Below are 18,187 nucleotides of genomic sequence, written 5' to 3' on the forward strand. Positions count from 1 at the left end.
AATAATCATATTATATTTTAAACTTAATAGAACATTTAAAATTTTGGTCAATAATTTATAAAAAAAAAACTTTTTTATATATTATAAAGATGTTCGTACATGAGACATTTTGTATTAATTTTATTATAAAACAATAACATTACTACCATATTATTTATTTAGGTAAATGTTCTTACCTCTACGGTGAACTATCAAATTATCAATTAAATAAAAATAATCATTTTTTATTCGTACTTTTACTATATTATAAAAACTATCCTAATGAACTGAGCTAATGAATATATTTTTTTATTTTATTTTTTTACTTTTTTCTATTTTAATTATTTATATTATTTACTCAGATTATTTAATTATTATTATTATATTAGTATGTTTATGGTTTGTATTTTGTTGTAAATATTTGCATTTGGTAAATTGCAATAAGCATTTTTATTTTTTCTTAAAATCACTATAATTTAATGTTTATTCAATAAACAATTAAAAATAAAGGAAGTACACAGTATCTATAATAAGTTAAGCATCATAGTACCTACTTTTTAACAAAAATAAAAAAATATTTTTGTTTAAATGCATTTAAATACAATAATGTTTTTATTTAAAACGAAACAGAAAGGAATACTTTATATTTTCCAAAAATTTTTAATTGTAAGTTTGGTATTAAATAATAATAACAATATTAATTACAAACCATGTGGAAATTTCTTTGCATGTAAAATATTAAAAAAATAACAGCATATAATTATTTAATATTGATTGAAGGAGGCTTAAGATTTTTGATACAAGTTCTCAATGTTTGAAAATATTTTGACTGTAAGCAAAGAGTATAATTATAATTATAAGGTAGATTTTTAATAAGATCTTTTTTACCTGTGGTAAAAGGTCATACTTGTTCATTCAACAGTTCAACTTATAACTTATAGTTTAGTGTTCAATTCACTCACATGCAGTGGTCGAATGAATGGTTCACTTTTGTTCTCGTAGGAATCGAACATGGCGGTGCTAGGCAGGATGTGCGAAAGCTTTTAATTTTTGCGCTAACATTTGTATTTTTGGTTTAATCTTTGTGACACCAAAGTTTCTCTAAATGCTGACCTACATGCTTTTGTAATTGGTGATTTATTTAAAGTTAAGAGAAGAGTTGAAATTTCTGGACCAAGTGCAATGAAAATTATTACTTCATTGGTGGTATAAAAATAATTGTGACAAATATAGCACTTAATTTCAGGTAATTTATATTTAAAATTACTAATTATTAAGCTTATAACAGATATTTAATATCTCTTATTAGTCATTTATCATCGCAGCATCCGTTGCTTTGTCATTCAGTTTCAGCTGATCCTTACATTTACTAGATAACGCTCCACTGGTGTTATTTTTATCACTTTAACAAGGGAAATATGTTGTGATTCACATTAAATTTTACTTAGTTACGTTGTAAAAATGTATGAGTCTATGAGACTAGCATCTCTGGCTTTAGATATTTTATCTTTGTGCTCTCAATCACGTGTGGTTTAATCTTTATTATGGGGTCAATAACTGCTGCCTGTTGCTTTTTTATTCGTTAATCTCGTAGTATTAGACACTAAAGTAAAACTATATACCCCTAAGTATAACGATTATGTGGCTTGTACATAATTATTAAATATTTAGTGAAATGGCGATTAGGTCGTACAATCCTCGTAGTCTTTTATTTTGAATGAATGTCAAATTAGTGGGTGCAACTGCAATCCTGTTTATTACCTGGTGGCCTGCGCCTGTACAAAAAAATTGCTATAGCTAGGGGCGTAGATGGCGCGGGGCGACGCGTGAGGGGCGAGGGTCCGTCCGTCCGGGCAGTCAGCTGTGCGAGTGTCATCTTGTCGGCGTTGTCGCATCTCGTGCGCCGTGAGAAGTGGCTTAAATTGTTACATTTATTGAACATTTGGTAAATTTTGTCCAAGAAGGGCAATGACCCACATGTATTTGACGTTATCAAAATATTGATTACCTGAAGATGGGTGTTGGCTGTTGCAATTAACATACCTTTATGATTTTAATTTTTAAAACCTAGTAAGGTTAAAACAGTTCCCTCACAGCATGGTAATTTTTTATTTTATTTTAATATGTTTTTTACACTGTTATGTTTAAATGTATTTTAAGACTATTATTTATTGAAATGTTTCATTGTTAACAATATTTTTAATGATATTAAAATATAATATTAGTAATTACCACAATTGTTATGTAACAAGAAAAAAGGTTTCAAAATTTAAGCCAAGTAATTATTCACATATTTTTCCATAATTTACAAATGTGTAAAAGTTGATAATGTAAACTATTGCAACAGTTAAGCCGCACAGAGAAAAGTTATTGTTACATGTGTGTGTTTGGTATTGGCTATTGTTGTGTAATCAATAGTTTTCAATAAAGTTCTCTTTATGGTTTGTTTCTGGATACACTTCATAACTGAAACAGCTTTGATTGAATTGCATTAATCAGTATTTCTTTCATTTTAAATATTTTTTGTACATAAGAGTTTATATAGTTATAATACTGGCATAACCAAAGGACAATGTTTTTATGAATCAATTATATTTTTAGGGATATGAGAATAATTAAAGCTATATTATTATAAAATAATAAGCACTTGTACATAATCAGGTTATGTTATCAATTGTAATTATTCATTTAACTCAGAAGAAAACTCTATTTTTTCAGCAAGCCGTGGTGGATATGGCTACACTTCTCCAAGAGAACGGTATTAAAGAACTGAGTAAAGGGACTCATGGAGTTGTAGTAAATCATGGTATGACAACACATGGAGTTCCCAATCACATGGTCCCAGATCATGAATACTGTGAAGCCAGTAAGCCTGAACAACCTCCACAACAATGCCTCGAGACTCCAGATGCAGCAGTTCAGCAAGCTCCTATGGAGGAGGAAGAGGAGGAAACCCCCGAAATAGACATAATGATAAACAATGTTGTGTGCAGTTTTAGTGTTAAGTGCCACCTGAACTTGAGAGAGATTGCTCTGAACGGTGTAAACGTCGAGTTTAGGCGTGAAAACGGTATGGTGACGATGAAACTTCGCCGTCCCTACACGACGGCGTCTATCTGGTCGTCGGGGCGTGTGACGTGTACGGGCGCGACTAGCGAGGACCAGGCGAAGATAGCCGCGCGGCGCTACGCCCGTGCGTTACAGAAACTAGGGTTTCAAGTGCGCTTTCGCAACTTCCGCGTAGTCAACGTTCTGGGAACCTGTCGAATGCCTTTCGGTATTCGGATTATAGCCTTTTCTAAGAAATACAAAGAAGCAGAGTAAGTTTTTTTATAACTTTTTAAATTTTCGATCACTTAAAATTTTTGATTCAGTTAACATTGAACAGTTATTTTTGAATTAGGCGTTACATTAGTTAAGGGTTTTAAAATTAAAGGTGACTAAGATCACAAACACGTAGTTTAGGAGTTCTGTCTGTCTAATCTTCTTAACTAATATTAAAAATATAACAAATTTGTTGATGAATTCAAACAATTGAATTCATCACTCATCATCACTTTAGCCTATCGCAGTCCACTGCTGGACATAGGCATCCACGCTCATGTGTGTTGCCCATAGTCTCCACGCCAGGCTGGCGGGTTGGTGTCCGCAGGTCTTCATCCTATGTATTTTAAAGCCAACAGTTGGATGGTTATCCTGCCATCGGTCGGCTTTTTGAGTTCCAAGGTGGTAGTGGAACTGTGTTATCCCTTAGTCGCCTCTTACAATACCAACCGAAAGAGAGGGGGTGCTTACATTCTTTACTGCCGGTTACCATGCCTATGTCCAGCAGCTTACTGCACTAGGCTGAAGTGTGTGTGATATAGACTTGAAAACTACTACATAACTTTAACTGCAAACCATAATGTCGAAATGGGTTGGGGCGATCTATCCAGATCTTTCTGATCTATAATGATGTCCAACAGATAAAAGGATTTTATATATTTTCATATTTCATCATCAAACTTCATTTCATCTGTCAGGTATTTCTATTTGCTACCCGTGAATCCAAAAGTTCTAGTGAAACATTAGGTAGTTGAGGTTAAGCAAGATCTAAGGGCATGTTTTATCTCCTATTGATAGGCTAACAGTATCTTATGTCCGAAAGAAACATTATCAACAACTGCTAGAATAGGCCTTAACAGTAGTCATAAATGTTAACATAGATGTAACTGCAATTTATCTCTAGTACTGTTACAGTCTCTAAATGTATGACTAGGCAAAGAAGTCTCCTTTATAAAAGAGTTGTGTGAGAGTTCATAAATCTACTAGTCTGCTGTGAATTAAAAAAGAAACAAACGATGAATTACAAGAAATATTTAATGTTTGAAAATTCATTGGTGATAATGTCTCTGAATACCCATTACATATTCATCTTTTTTTTCATCTGATCCATCTGACACAGTTTCACAATTTTTGTTTTAATTGTGATACAGATTAATAATTTTAAATTGCACTGTTTCTAATAACATAGTAATTGTTAATTGAAAACAAAATCAATATTTCTTTTCACTAATTTAGCCATTTCTTACCCGACTGCTAAGGAAGGGTTATGTTTTTCACACGTATCTTGTATGTATGTATGTTTGTATGTAATATTCTTTACTACCTCATATTTCCAGAACCACTGAACGGATTTACATAATTGAGGTATCGTTAGGTTCGTCTTAGCTGCCCAAGTGCTCTTAGATAGGTGACATTAAAAAAAATCAAACATGGCGGCTGCGCGAAGCCATTGTAGTTAATGAAAAAAATTTTTTTCTCGAATACTACAATATGGATATCAAATTGAAGGGCACAATACAAGGATTTTAAAAAGGTATATCATGATTATTATTACCGTAATATTAATAAAGAAATACAATATTAAAGTTTAAAAAATGTGGACTTTGCTCTTTCCCATGCCTATGCCATGCTAAACTCGTCTCCTAGGCGAAATTGAAGGATAAGTCAAATCATTCTCTCTTTGTGCATGTCTCCGACTGCATATTATCTACGACGTTGCATAAAGTTTCGAAGGACTACCGTATTAATATATTTTAAATGTACAGCACAAAATGTTTGATATTGTTTCTATTTATTTCGCTGACTTTGTGTGCATATTGAATTTTTATCTTGTTCCAGCTTTTTCAGTTGATATTCTATTAGTTGTTCTTCACGCAGGCGGGTTTTTTGTTTTTGTTTTTTTAAATTATTATTTTATTTATGTCTTTTTAGTCAGACAAATTACGTAATCGGTTCAATTCAGTAAAACAGTTTACATCATGTGGTTGATTAAGTAATTTTTTAGGGTCAAGAGAACTGATAGCAAGCCCGGAGAAAGATCTCACTCTGCTCAAAACAACGTAAGCCTGCCCTTTAGCAAATAGGTGACTGCTTAAGTCAACAACTATTAGTTTTAATATAATGAAATTATTATTAAAATTATTTGTTTGTATTTGGTATTATGTATTTGTTATTGATTTTATTAATGTAGTTGTAAATTGGTGTGACATTTATTAATTTTTATTTGTAATTTTAATTGTATGTTTTTTTTTTAACCATTGTATTTTATTAGAAAGGCTACACCCCGAAGTTGGTCGTTGTCTAGGAGGCGAGTTTGGCATGGCATAGGCGTGGGGAAGAGCAAAGTCCACATTTTTTAAACTTTAATATTGTATTTCTTTATTAGTATTACGGTCATATTAATCATGAGATACACCTTTAAAATCCTTGTATTGTGCCCTTCAATTTGATACCCATATTGTAGTATTCGAGAAAAAAATTTTTTTTCATTAACTACAATGGCTTCGCGCTGCCGCCATGTTTGATTTTTTTTTTAATGTCACCTATCTAAGAACACTTGGGCAGCTAAGACGAACCTAACGATACCTCAATTATGTAAATCCGTTCAGTGGTTCTGGAAATATGAGGTAGTAAAGAATATTACATACAAATATACATACATACAAGATACGCGCGTAAAACATAACCCTTCCTTGGCAGTCGGGTAAAAATATAAAGGATTGGTATTGGACGAAAATAACTGTTTATGCATGTTTTGGATACTAAAAATCATAAGTAATTGTTCATTGACATTATTAAGGTCTGTTTTTTTGGAATTGTCCTAATTGGTAAACAAATATGGCGTACTTATGACCACAGACAATTAGAGTATAGTGTAGCTTAGTGAAGTGACACAAAGAGCAAATGAATGAACAATATCAATAAGCCATAGACAAAGTAAAATTAATTTAACATCGAAATATTTAATGATACCATATTGCTGAAATTATTTCAAAAACTAATAATATATTAAATAATTTTGCTAAGAATTAGTAGAGGTACAGAATTACGAAAAAAAATATTAATCGAGCATCGAGCATAAAAGGCAACAAAGGGGACTGTCCATTTTGGCCCAAGGTGAACAGAATTCATACAAAAAAACAAATATACCAATAATTTTCATATATTAAATCATGTTTATTCGTGAATTGCAGTTTTATCAATATAAACTGATGAAAAGTTTATTTAATAAGTATTTTAATTCATTAATTATATACTTCTAGTTTATTTTCGGTTGGTGATTTGATTACAACACGTTGCCAGTCTTAAACAAACAATTATTATTAACGAACAATCGATTTTAAAATATTTTTAAATCAATTATTTGTTAAAATCGATTAAAAGTATTGTTAAATCGAATTAATAAGAAAAAAGTCTAAAAAAAGTCTATAAAAGTGTATTTAGTAAAAAAACATTTAACTTTGGTGAAAAATAAACTATTTTAGAAACATTGTTATTGACTAAATAAAAAGCAAGCAATTAATTATATTAAATTCGATTATCGATTTAATCGATTATTAAAAATATTATTTATTATGGCAACCCTAAACTACAGACTTTTGCTTCATACATTCATTTGACTTCGATGTTGCTTTCATGGTGATATAGCAAAATAAGGTTTTCCGTCAACCGAGAATTCATCACTACTGCGACGTAAAATACACAGTAGGCAAATTCATAAGTAGGAAAATATATTTTGTATTTATTTTATATGTAAACAATAAAGGTCAGGCAGAGAAGCCATAAAAAAATATTATTGCAACTGCATGGTTGGTCGACGGACAGTAGGTTGTTGTGGCCATGTCATGAAATTATTTGGTTTTTGGGCTGAAAAAGGTTTCAAGATTTTATAAATCTACCTGCCTAGTTTTTAGATAACATTCTGTTAACGTACGAATCCGATTAGTAAAACAAAAATAACAAAACAATGATTTTTTATTTCAGAAACCTTCTTGTAATTATCCACAAAAAAACAAAAAATGAAACACCTGGATACAAAACTATATCATTTTTCTAATTCATACTTGTTAGTACTACTAACTTAATATATAATTATTATTCTCAGTGACTGTCCACTCGGGGCCGAAACCCCCATACAAAGTGGACAGTCCCCTATATATTTCGTTTATGTGATATGGTCGGTAAAAAAAAAGCCAAAAATAAAATTTACAACAAAATAAAGGGGCCGCCTGTGTCTAAAAAAAGTCGACCCTATTAATATTATTGTCACATTATTTGTATTTACTATGAATAAAAAACCTTGCGCCGACGGCACACTCTCTCTAACATCTAAAAAAAGGACTAATAACATTGTACTCCACGAAGCTCTCATTGGGTAATCTTAAGTCTCATCCTAAACTCTCAAAATTTTTTCCTGTGAACTACAGTAAACGTTTATGCCGTTGCTATGTGGTATACTTTAATATTATATGGGATAGCATTAAAAATGTTCAGGATGAAATTGATATTCAGAAATATTCATAATATAAAATAAAACCTTTACAATGAACACTTTACCATAAATGATTGACATTTGCAATATTTTGTAAGCATTTTTTTTTGTGCGCTCAACATAAAAAAAAGAAGAAAAAAAAACAATTAATAACAAAATACAAATAAATAACAAATCGCTTTACTATAATATTATTTAACAAGTTATAATTCGTGAAATTTTAAAATATAGTTAAAGAACATGGCCTATTTTATCGCTCATGCTGTTCATTCACTTATACTCATTCACTTCTAAAAATATTATGACCACATCCCTATTTGCCTTATAAAAAAAAGATATTGAAATGTCATATTCGAAAATATTAGTTATCTGTACTCTCGGAATTCGTATTTTGTAGTTTTTATGTGTTTAAAATGATAAATTGATATTTGTTTTTAGTGAAATAAATAGTAAATGGAGTTTTACAAATGTCCGTAAGCTAATATGTTGTGAAAGTGGGTGATAAATGCGGAAAAAACGTGAATTACGATTGACAGCGGTTTGTTTACCAATTAGGACTCTTCCAAAAAAACAAGATATAGGTATGGACTAGGACAAGCATAAATTAGTGACTTATTCTAATAGAAATGCCACATTGTCTTTAACAGATGCAATATCTATATAATAAATAAATGTTGCTAAGCGCATAACTCTAGAATGGCTCGACCAATTCGGCTATTTTTAACCGAGTTCCAAAAAAGGAGGAGGTTCTCAATTCGACTGTATTTTTTTTAACCGACTTCCAAAAAAGGAGGAGGTTCTCAATTCGACTGTATTTTTTTTTTGTATTTTTTTTTTTTTTGTATGTTAAATCAGAACTTTTGACCGGGTGGACCGATTTCCACAATTTTTTTTTAATCAAAAGGTGGTGTGTGTCAAATGGTCCCATTTAAATTTATTTGAGATCTAACAACTACTTTTCGAGTTATATCTAATAATGTGTTTTTACTTGACGCTTTTTTCGTCGACCTACGTTGTATTATACCACATAACTTTTTACTGGATGTACCGATTTTGATAATTCTTTTTTTGTTGGAAAGGAGATATCCCTAGTTTCGTACTATGATAAGGAAACCAGGATTTGATGATGGGATCCCAGATAAATCGTGGGAAACTCTCGAAAATCCGCATAACTTTTTACTGGGTGTACCGATTTTGATAATTTTTAATTTAATCAAAAACTGATGTTCTTTTGAAAATGAAATTAAATTCTTTTGGTATGGTAATATCATCATGGTTAGTAACCGAACCTAACAATGAGTCAATAGCATTACATTTTAGATCAAAAAGATTAAAGAGACAAACATTGTCTGCAATATACACGGGTTTATGTTCTAAAAATATGCACTATTTTCAACAGTGTATTTGTAAAGATTTAGAATGTTTCGGCAATCGGAACTTTTTGTATTATTAACTAGCTGTGCCCTCAACTTCGTTCGCGTAGAATTTAACAAAATAGTTAGTGTCAGCTCGCAGTTCTAGAATGAAAAAAAAATCTTAAATTAATTTAAATGAATAAATAATAAAAGTAGCCTAGTAGCCTTTAATAATAGAAGTAGCCTAAGTTACATCTCATTACATCAGCTATCTGTCAGTGAAAGTCATGTCAAAATCTGTCCAGCCGTTTCAGAGATTAGCCGGAACAAACAGACAAACAGACAGACAAAAATTATAAATAATTGTGTTTGCTCGCAAACGAAAAAAAAACCGACTTCAATTACATCAACGAGTAATACAACGTAGATCGACGAAAGAATAGTCAAGCAACTACGCGTTATCAAAGATTACTCAAAAAGTAGTTATCAGATCTCGATCAAATTTATATGTGACTATATGATAAACATCAGCTTTCGATCAAATTAAAAATTATCAAAATCGGTACACCCAGTAAAAAGTTATTACGGATTTTCGAGAGTTTCCCTCGATTTCTCTGGTATCCCATCATCAGATCCTGGTTTCTTTATTACGGTACCAAACTAGGGATATCCTCTTTTCAACAAAAAAAGAATTATCAAAATCGGTATATCCAGTAGAAAGTTATGCGGTAAAATACAACGTAGGTCGACGAAAAAAGCGTCAAGTAAAAACGCATTATTAGATATAACTCGAAAAGTGGTTGTTAGATCTCAAATAAATTTAAATGGGACCAATTGGCACACACCACCTTTCGATTAAAACAAAATTTGTCGAAATCGGTCTACCCGGTCAAAAGTTCTGATGTAACATACATAAAAAAAAAAATACAGTCGAATTGAGAACCTCCTCCTTTTTTGGAAGTCGGTTAAAAACTAGCTGAGCCCGCGACTTCGTCCGCGTGGAATTCAACAAAAAAGTTATTGTTCAGTTCGCAGAGTTATAAAATAAATAAATTTCTATAATAAAAGTTGCCTAAATTACTCCTTACTACATCAGCTATCTGTCAGTGAAAGTCCCATCAAAATCGGTTCAGCCGTCTCAGAGATTAGCTGGAACAGACAGACAAAAATTATAAAAAATATTATTTTGCTATATGCACCGTAAAAACACCCTTTTCACTCACTTTAGTAAAAAACGTCCAAATGCATTTAGTAAAAAGCGGTTATTTTAATATTACAAACAGACTCCAATTTTATTTATTTGTATAGATTTATTGTAGTAGCCGTGGTTGCTACACTGTATCTATACTAATATTATAAAGCTGAAGAGGTTTGCTTGCTTGAACGCGCCAATCTCAGGAAACGCTGGTTCGATTTGAAAAATTCAGTGTTAGATGGCCCATTTATCGAGGAAGGCTATAGACTATAATATATCATCACACTAAAACCCATAGAAGCGGCGCACCAATGAAGAATGTTTCTAAATCGGGTTCTTTTTTTTTTCCTTTTGAGAGCTTCCGCTGCGTGCGCTGCGTAAACAGTTAAAATTTCGCAAAAATCATGTCTGACAGAATTGTTGCTATTCACGGGAAGTCGCAGCAAAAGCTAGTTTAGTAAACTAGCTTTAAATCTCTACTCTAAGATTTGTTTTTTCATTATTCGCTTTCATTACATAGAACCTATTTGATGGTCAAACTAATGCTCAAATTACTAAAACGAAATTGAACTAGCAGTTGTCTGTGATAAACATGTTCAAGCTGTATTGTACTAAAACATAACTCCGTTATTGTAATAGTCACGGTGAATTACAATTCAATTAAAATTGATCCCTGATAACGTAGAAAATTGAGATGTTTGGTGGAAACCCATGAAATCATAATACCGCTATTTTAATGCAGCCCAGATACTTATTGATAAAAAATCCAATATTATAATTATATCATTTGTGAATTAAAACGTTCTATTTTAGCTATTAGCTTAAATAAAATATTAAGAAATGTTATTTCTAAACAGTCTATAACAATCTGCACAGAATTAGTCGACTTAAAACAAGAAATATTATGTGGTATTCAACCAAATTTTGAAATATTCTGTTGTTTTAATTTAATAATTATATTGTAATTAAATAATTTAATATTTTTTTTATTACAGTTATGAACCTGAACTTCATCCGGGTGTCACATATAAGCTTTACAACCCTAAAGCGACACTGAAAATTTTCTCTACCGGAGGGGTCACAATAACAGGTAACCAACATTAATAAACAAATAAGATAATATAATATATCTTTCATTAAATTAATTACATGTTTAAAAAAGTTACCAACTATTGTATCTAGAAGTGTGTACTTACAGTTAAGATTTTTTTATATTGAGTGTTTTTTAATATTATAGTATTTTAATTATAAATTAATTTTAATAAGACTTTAAGCCAAGGTGAACTTTAAACCGCCTTGATTACGAATCGAAAGCGATGTCATTCGAGGTCATGTAAACAAAAAAAAAATAGCTCGTCGAAAGAATCGTTGGAAATTATACTTAGTCTATTCATGTTATGAAACTGAAGATAATGTTAGTGCAATTGACGTGAAGACCTAAAAATGTACAAGTTAGCGTATACTTTTTTATCTTTATCTTAATGCTAAAAAGTAGCTCACGCTATTCTCATGACGATAATAGCCCAATAATGTTAACAAATGATAATTCCATTTTCACTAAATTCTTAAAGTACCTAGATTAGTATGGAGTGTCGAAGTAGTAACGTAATGCAATTCGTATTCGGTGTATTCGCAGCGCGCAGCGTGAGCGACGTGCAGTCGGCGGTGGAGCGCATCTTCCCGCTGGTGTACGAGTTCCGCAAGCCGCGCACGGCGGCCGACGAGGAGCAGCTCCGCGCCCGGCGCGCGGCGCGGCGCCCCGCCCCCGCCTGCAGCGCGCCCGCCCCCGCGCCCTCGCCCGCGCCCTCCTCCGGCCTGCACCTCGTCACGCTCTCCGACGACGACGCCGACGAGCCCGACGCGGACGCTTGGGAGTGACGCGCCCGCGCCCGCTGTGCGACAACGGACTCCCGTTTGGCATAGTGCGATGAGCGTCGGCCGTCGATGCGACCTCGTGTGATTTGTCAGCGAGCTCCTTTCGGTTCATGCCAAAGATATTTATTAGAGGAGGCGCTTCGCGCTCCGCCGCGGGCCGCTCGTTTCTCGGTTCGATCGCGAACGTGCTCGTTCGCGACGCTACCGCGACCTCTTTTAGTATGCGTAGGTACGGTCGATTCGTTTGACTCGTTCGATTCGAAACCAAATTTTCGTAATTGATAAACGATGAGATGATAAATCTCTTTACCGATACTCATTCTCATTTTTTATTTGCCGTCGTGATCGACGGCTTCGTAGTGATAATAGTGTTCGCGATAACGTGAGAAAGTCGACGACTAAACGACTGAATGTTAGGTAGAAGTTAGTGGTTGTAAATACTAAAGCTTTAGACATTATACGTTTAATTAAATATTCGTTTGTTTTATTACAACATTTCTTTAATCTTCAGATACATCCAGTTCGGAGCGAGTTTAAATATTATGAGAAGCAAGTAACTGCGTAAACGAGATAAATCGAGTAAATTGATTTAGACTATTCGGTTACAATATAAGCTATGAAAAATGGAAGCGTTCTCTCGGTACAGTAACGTCCCAGGATGTCTCTGGAAAATAGCCCGAAGCTACGAGTCCGAGTCGTGCGTGTCGTACTCGTCGCTGGTGATACGCGGGCGCGTGGACCGCGAGCCGCGTGCGTCAGTGCGGCGCCGGCCGGCGACGGACGCGGGCGTGCGCACGTACGTGCTCAGGTCCACGATGGCGAGCCGCGGAGTACGGACCGCCTTGCCTGTAGCGCAATATCACCTTTACTATCGCTTCGATATTACTATCTAATATTCTATATTTAAACATATCTCGTTAACATTGTAGCATTTGAATGTTGATTCCCGCTTCGATTGTTGAAAAAAATGGTAATACGATGTTATGAAAATAATGTTACATGTTGCAATGATTGTAAGTATACTCTTTTATAATGTGACAATAAAATATTTTCAAAAGAGTAACTAATGATTTTAATATTTAATTTATTTTGTAATTTTATAGAGTAGTAAAGAAGTAGAGGACATGATTAGTAATACCCGCTTATATGTATTTTGAAAATTAAATTTCGCCACTGATTAGCAACTGAGGCCTTGTTTTGATGTTTACGATTATAGTAACTGCTACTAAGACTGGATTTGAAACAACTTTTTTTCAGTGCAATATTGCAAAATTTTATTAAAAAAATTTATACGAGTACTTATCTCTACATAAATGTAGACTTAGTCAAATACAATTATTTTAACTTACTGAACAAGTGTGGAAATGTTGTTTTCAATATTAAAGAATGTTGTACAAAATAATATTTGTACTAGTATTGTAGTTGAAAATTCGAAAACCTGATAAAAATAAACTTTAAAAAAAAAATAAACCTAGAGTTCTGGCTAAAAAAGAATTTTTAAAATCGGACTAGTAGATTAAAGATGACCTTTTACGGTCGTGGTTTTTCAACATTTTATACAACAATTATGCGAGCATTAGACTCTGAGATTATCGAGCTCCAACTTCCGCTTTGAAGTAATAGTAGACTTATTAGTTTAAATATTTTTTTTTTGTATAGTTGAATTTAATTTAAAAAAAAAAAGACTTCTAATAAGACATATAGATATAATGTCCTATTAGAAGGCAAATGCCTCTTATTCTATATATCTCTCCTGAAGGGTTGTTATAGGCCTTAAATCCGCCAAGCTACACCACTGCAGACTGGAGTTGTTGGTTTAGTTATTTACCAGTTATAATAGGTAAAGCGCCATCCCCGGCGCGGAAGTGTCTTGGTTTGCCTCGTAGAGCCGCGCTCTTTGCCGTTCGTAGTGGAAGCGCTCTCAGCGCAGGCGGGGATGCTACTGGCAAAGGTGGCGACAACACGCGTGCCACTAGTACCCTCCTTTCGGGCGACGAACTGCGCGATCTGGCACGAAAATACTTTAAATATAATATTTTTTTTTTGTCACACGACTATGCACTAAAATTAGCACGCGATTTTACAGCGTTGTTAATGCATTGTGACTTGATGTTTTTAGTCTAACTTTTGAGAAGTAACGATCTGATGGTAAAAAAAAACCTATTAAAACCAGTCAAATGACCTCATAACTTGCGACGTATCTTAGAGATTTCAAAGTATTTTTTTTTTTTCGATAATTCAAACTAGTAAAATAATCATGTTTTGTAAACATTATCGTATATCGTATGTTGCCAAAGAAAATACATCCTCAAAAATCTGCGTAGGGTTTGATATATTAAAAAAATATTCAGATCTGTTTCATGACTGAAAACGTTCATGGTTTGGTACCAATGATTATGTATTGACCTTAGATAGGAATAGTAATAATTTAAATAAAATAAATATATATAAATAAAATAAAATAAATTTTATTGGTAACAACAATAAACACTGCTTACATGAGATAAAATTCAACAATATTTGATCTTAATATTAAATTTCAAAGCCATATATAAAATAATAAATAAATGTAATATGAAAATTATTCGAAAACGTTACCTTGTCTTGATCACGAGACATTCGAAGTCAATGTCGAAATATCGAGCTCCGCAAAGCGAAAATAATAAACATGGTTTCGAATAATTTTCGTAATAGAAGTAACCATGTTAATATAAAATCTTATATAAAAAATATGATGTCACCAATCGGACGCCCACTCATCAATGCCCCAACACTGATTTTCAGTGAGCACCGTGTATAAGAAGACAATAAGAATAAGAACAAGAAGTGCAGCACGGACAGCGATAACATTAAAAAAAATATACATAATATAAAAAACAAAAAAAACAAGGAAAACAGGAGTATACTTATGGTAAGAAATAACAAAAACAAAACAAAATAATAACAATAAGTAATATCAGGCGACTAAAATGCAGCATCAAAACAAATAATAAAAAATTGTGTAGTAAATAATATATATACACATATATATATTTAATTTTTTTCTTTAAAAAACAAAGTTCAACTCAAGCACTTTTTTGTTTTTGTAGCAAGTAAATTTTGTATTTAAATTTAAAATTAGATGTTGTATTTAAATTTAAAATTAGATGTTGTATTTAAATTGAGAATGGGAGGTGGCGAACTTAAAACTTCCTCGAAAAGCTTCTGATCTGTGTTTTGGGATTTGGAGCCTAAATAAGGAAGCACTTGTGACATGTTCATTGGTGTTCTCTTTTAACCAGTGTAACTTGCTATATATTGTGGCACGCTATATTTAATTATTCCAAATAATAGAGTGGCGAAATGAAGCTGCATTCGGTAATTCATTTTTAAATTGTTACTATGATTTAAGTATGGTGTAACATGGGCACAAGGTGGAATTTGAAGCAGTACCGAGCACATGCATTTTGTACACGTTGTAGGTATAACGTTTTTGGTGCGAGCAAGTAATCGTGGCCCAATGACTACGTCAGCGTAGTTAAAGTGGGAAATAATTAAAGCTTCACATAATTTTATTCGCACTCCAACGGACAGAGAATCTCTAAAGCGATAAAGAATCTTTAACAACAATTTTCTCTTTATTGTACAGATAAAAAAAGGTTACAATTTATAACAACAATACACATAATTGTTTGCAGACAAACGAAAAAAAAACCGACTTCAATTACATCGACAAATAATACAACGTGGATCGACGAAAAAATAGTCAATTAACTACGCGTTATCAAACATTACTCAAAAAGTAGTTATCAGATCTCGATAACATTTAAATGTGACCACATGATAAACTATAAATTGAGTAAATATATAAATTGAGTAAATTAAAAATTATCAAAATCGGTACACCCAGTAAAAAGTTATGCGGATTTTCGAGAGTTTCCCTCGATTTCTCTGGGATCCCATCATCAGATCCTGGTTTCCTTATCATGGTACAAAACTATAGATATCTCCTTTTCAACAAAAAAAAAAGAATTATCAAAATCGGTACATCCAGTAAAAAGTTACGTAGTATAATACTGCGTAGGTCGACGAAAAAAGCGTCAAGTAAAAACGCATTATTAGATATAGCTCGAACAGTAGTTGTTAGATCTCAAATAAATTTAAATGGGACCAATTGACACACACTACCTTTCGATTTAAAAAAAAATTTGTCGAAATCGGTCCACCCGGTCAAAAGTTCTGATGTAACATACATAAAAAAAATACAGTCGAATTGAGAACCTCCTCCTTTTTTGGAAGTCGGTTAAAAATAAATATACAGCAGGCGGTCTTATCGCTAAACAGCGATCCCTTCCAGACAACCTGCGTGGAGGAAATAATGTGGAAAGAGTGTACAGAATTTAAATGACAGAAAACAAGAAGAAAATCAAATATAGGTACACACATACATAAATACACATATAAACAATATGAACTATAATAAAAATTAAATTTCACATATTTACACGTTATTGCACATTTAAATCTTAATTATAAAATTTACATTACAAGCAATTATAGTAACAAATTGTACAACCAGGCGATCTTATAGTTAATAATTGTGTTTGCTCGCAAACGAAAAAAAAACCGACTTCAATTACATCAACGAGTAATACAACGTAGATCGACGAAAAAATAGTCAAGTAACTCCGCGTTATCAAAGATTACTCAAAAAGTAGTTATCAGATCTCAATAAAATTTAAATGTGACCACATGATAAACATCCGCTTTTGATTAAATTAAAAATTATCAAAATCGGTACACCCAGTAAAAAGTTATTGCGTATTTTCGAGAGTTTCCCTCGATTTCTCTGGGATCCCATCATCAGATCCTGGTTTTCTTATCATGGTACCAAACTAGGGATATCTCCTTTGCAACAAAAAAAGAAATATCAAAATCGGTACATCCAGTAGAAAGTTATGCGGTACAATACAACGTAGGTCGACGAAAAAAGCGTCAAGTAAAAACGCATTATTAGATATAACTCGAAAACTAGTTGTTAGATCTCAAATAAATTTAAATGGGACCAATTGGCTCACACCACCTTTCGATTAAAAAAAAAAAATGGCGAAATCGGTCCACCCGGTCAAAAGTTCTGATGTAACATACATAAAATAACTGTGTTTGCTCGCAAACGAAAAAAAAACCGACTTCAATTACATCGACAAGTAATACAACGTAGATCGACGAAAAAATAGTCAAGCAACTACGCGTTATCAAAGATTACTCAAAAAGTAGTTATCAGATCTCGATAAAATTTATATGTATGTATATTTACATGATAAACATCAGCTTTCGATTAAACTAAAACTTATCAAAATCGGTATACCCAGTAAAAAATTATTGCGGATTTTCGAGAATTTCCCTCGATTTCTCTGGGATCCCATCATCAGATCCTGGTTTCCTTATCATGGTACCAAACTATGGATATCTCCTTTCCAACAAAAAAAGAATTATCAAAATCGGTACATCCAGTAGAAAGTTATGTTATTAATTTTAAATGGGACTACATGACACGCACCACCTTTCGATTAAAACATTATTGTGTTTGCTAGCAAACGAAAAAAAAACCGACTTCAATTAAATCGACAAGATAAATACAACATACTTAAGTAGACAAAAAAAAAATTAACAAACGCACTAGTCGTCCCTACGATTTTCGAGGGTTCCCCTCGATTTCTCTGGGATTCCTTCATCACATCCTGGTTTCCTTATCATGGTATCACTCTTGGGATATCTCTTTTCCAACAAAAAAAGAATTATCAAAATCGGTTAATAAACATCGAAGTTATCCCCTACTTGCGGACTGCGGTACACCGGCATTGATCCACAGTCACTAAGTGTCGTTAAGTCGCACATGGAAGGAAGAACTATTAGGAAAGAAGTGATGTGTATAACCGTGAAACCCTACTGAGAAAATAACAAAGCAATAAAATAATACAGATTTTG

The 18,187-nt window shown here is 32.8% G+C and overlaps 1 protein-coding gene and 1 long non-coding RNA gene across 2 annotated transcripts; one reads left to right on the forward strand and one right to left on the reverse strand.

Moving 5' to 3' along the window:
- The first annotated feature begins 2,703 nt into the window (after positions 1-2,703).
- Positions 2,704-12,694, forward strand: LOC123669545 (TATA box-binding protein-like 1). The gene is made up of 3 exons (XM_045603146.1): positions 2,704-3,299; positions 11,341-11,435; positions 11,982-12,694. The coding sequence occupies exons 1-3, from the start codon at positions 2,713-2,715 to the stop codon at positions 12,221-12,223; spliced, it is 924 nt and encodes a 307-aa protein (XP_045459102.1). The 5' UTR covers positions 2,704-2,712; the 3' UTR covers positions 12,224-12,694.
- An 8-nt stretch (positions 12,695-12,702) lies between these two features.
- LOC123669546 lies at positions 12,703-14,323 on the reverse strand. The gene is made up of 2 exons (XR_006745770.1): positions 14,049-14,323; positions 12,703-13,066 (listed from the first exon to the last, which is right to left on the reverse strand). It is a non-coding gene; the product is annotated as an uncharacterized LOC123669546 (long non-coding RNA).
- Positions 14,324-18,187: the final 3,864 nt, after the last annotated feature.

This window comes from Melitaea cinxia, chromosome 3, assembly GCF_905220565.1.
Source record: "Melitaea cinxia chromosome 3, ilMelCinx1.1, whole genome shotgun sequence".
NCBI lineage: Eukaryota > Metazoa > Arthropoda > Insecta > Lepidoptera > Nymphalidae > Melitaea > Melitaea cinxia.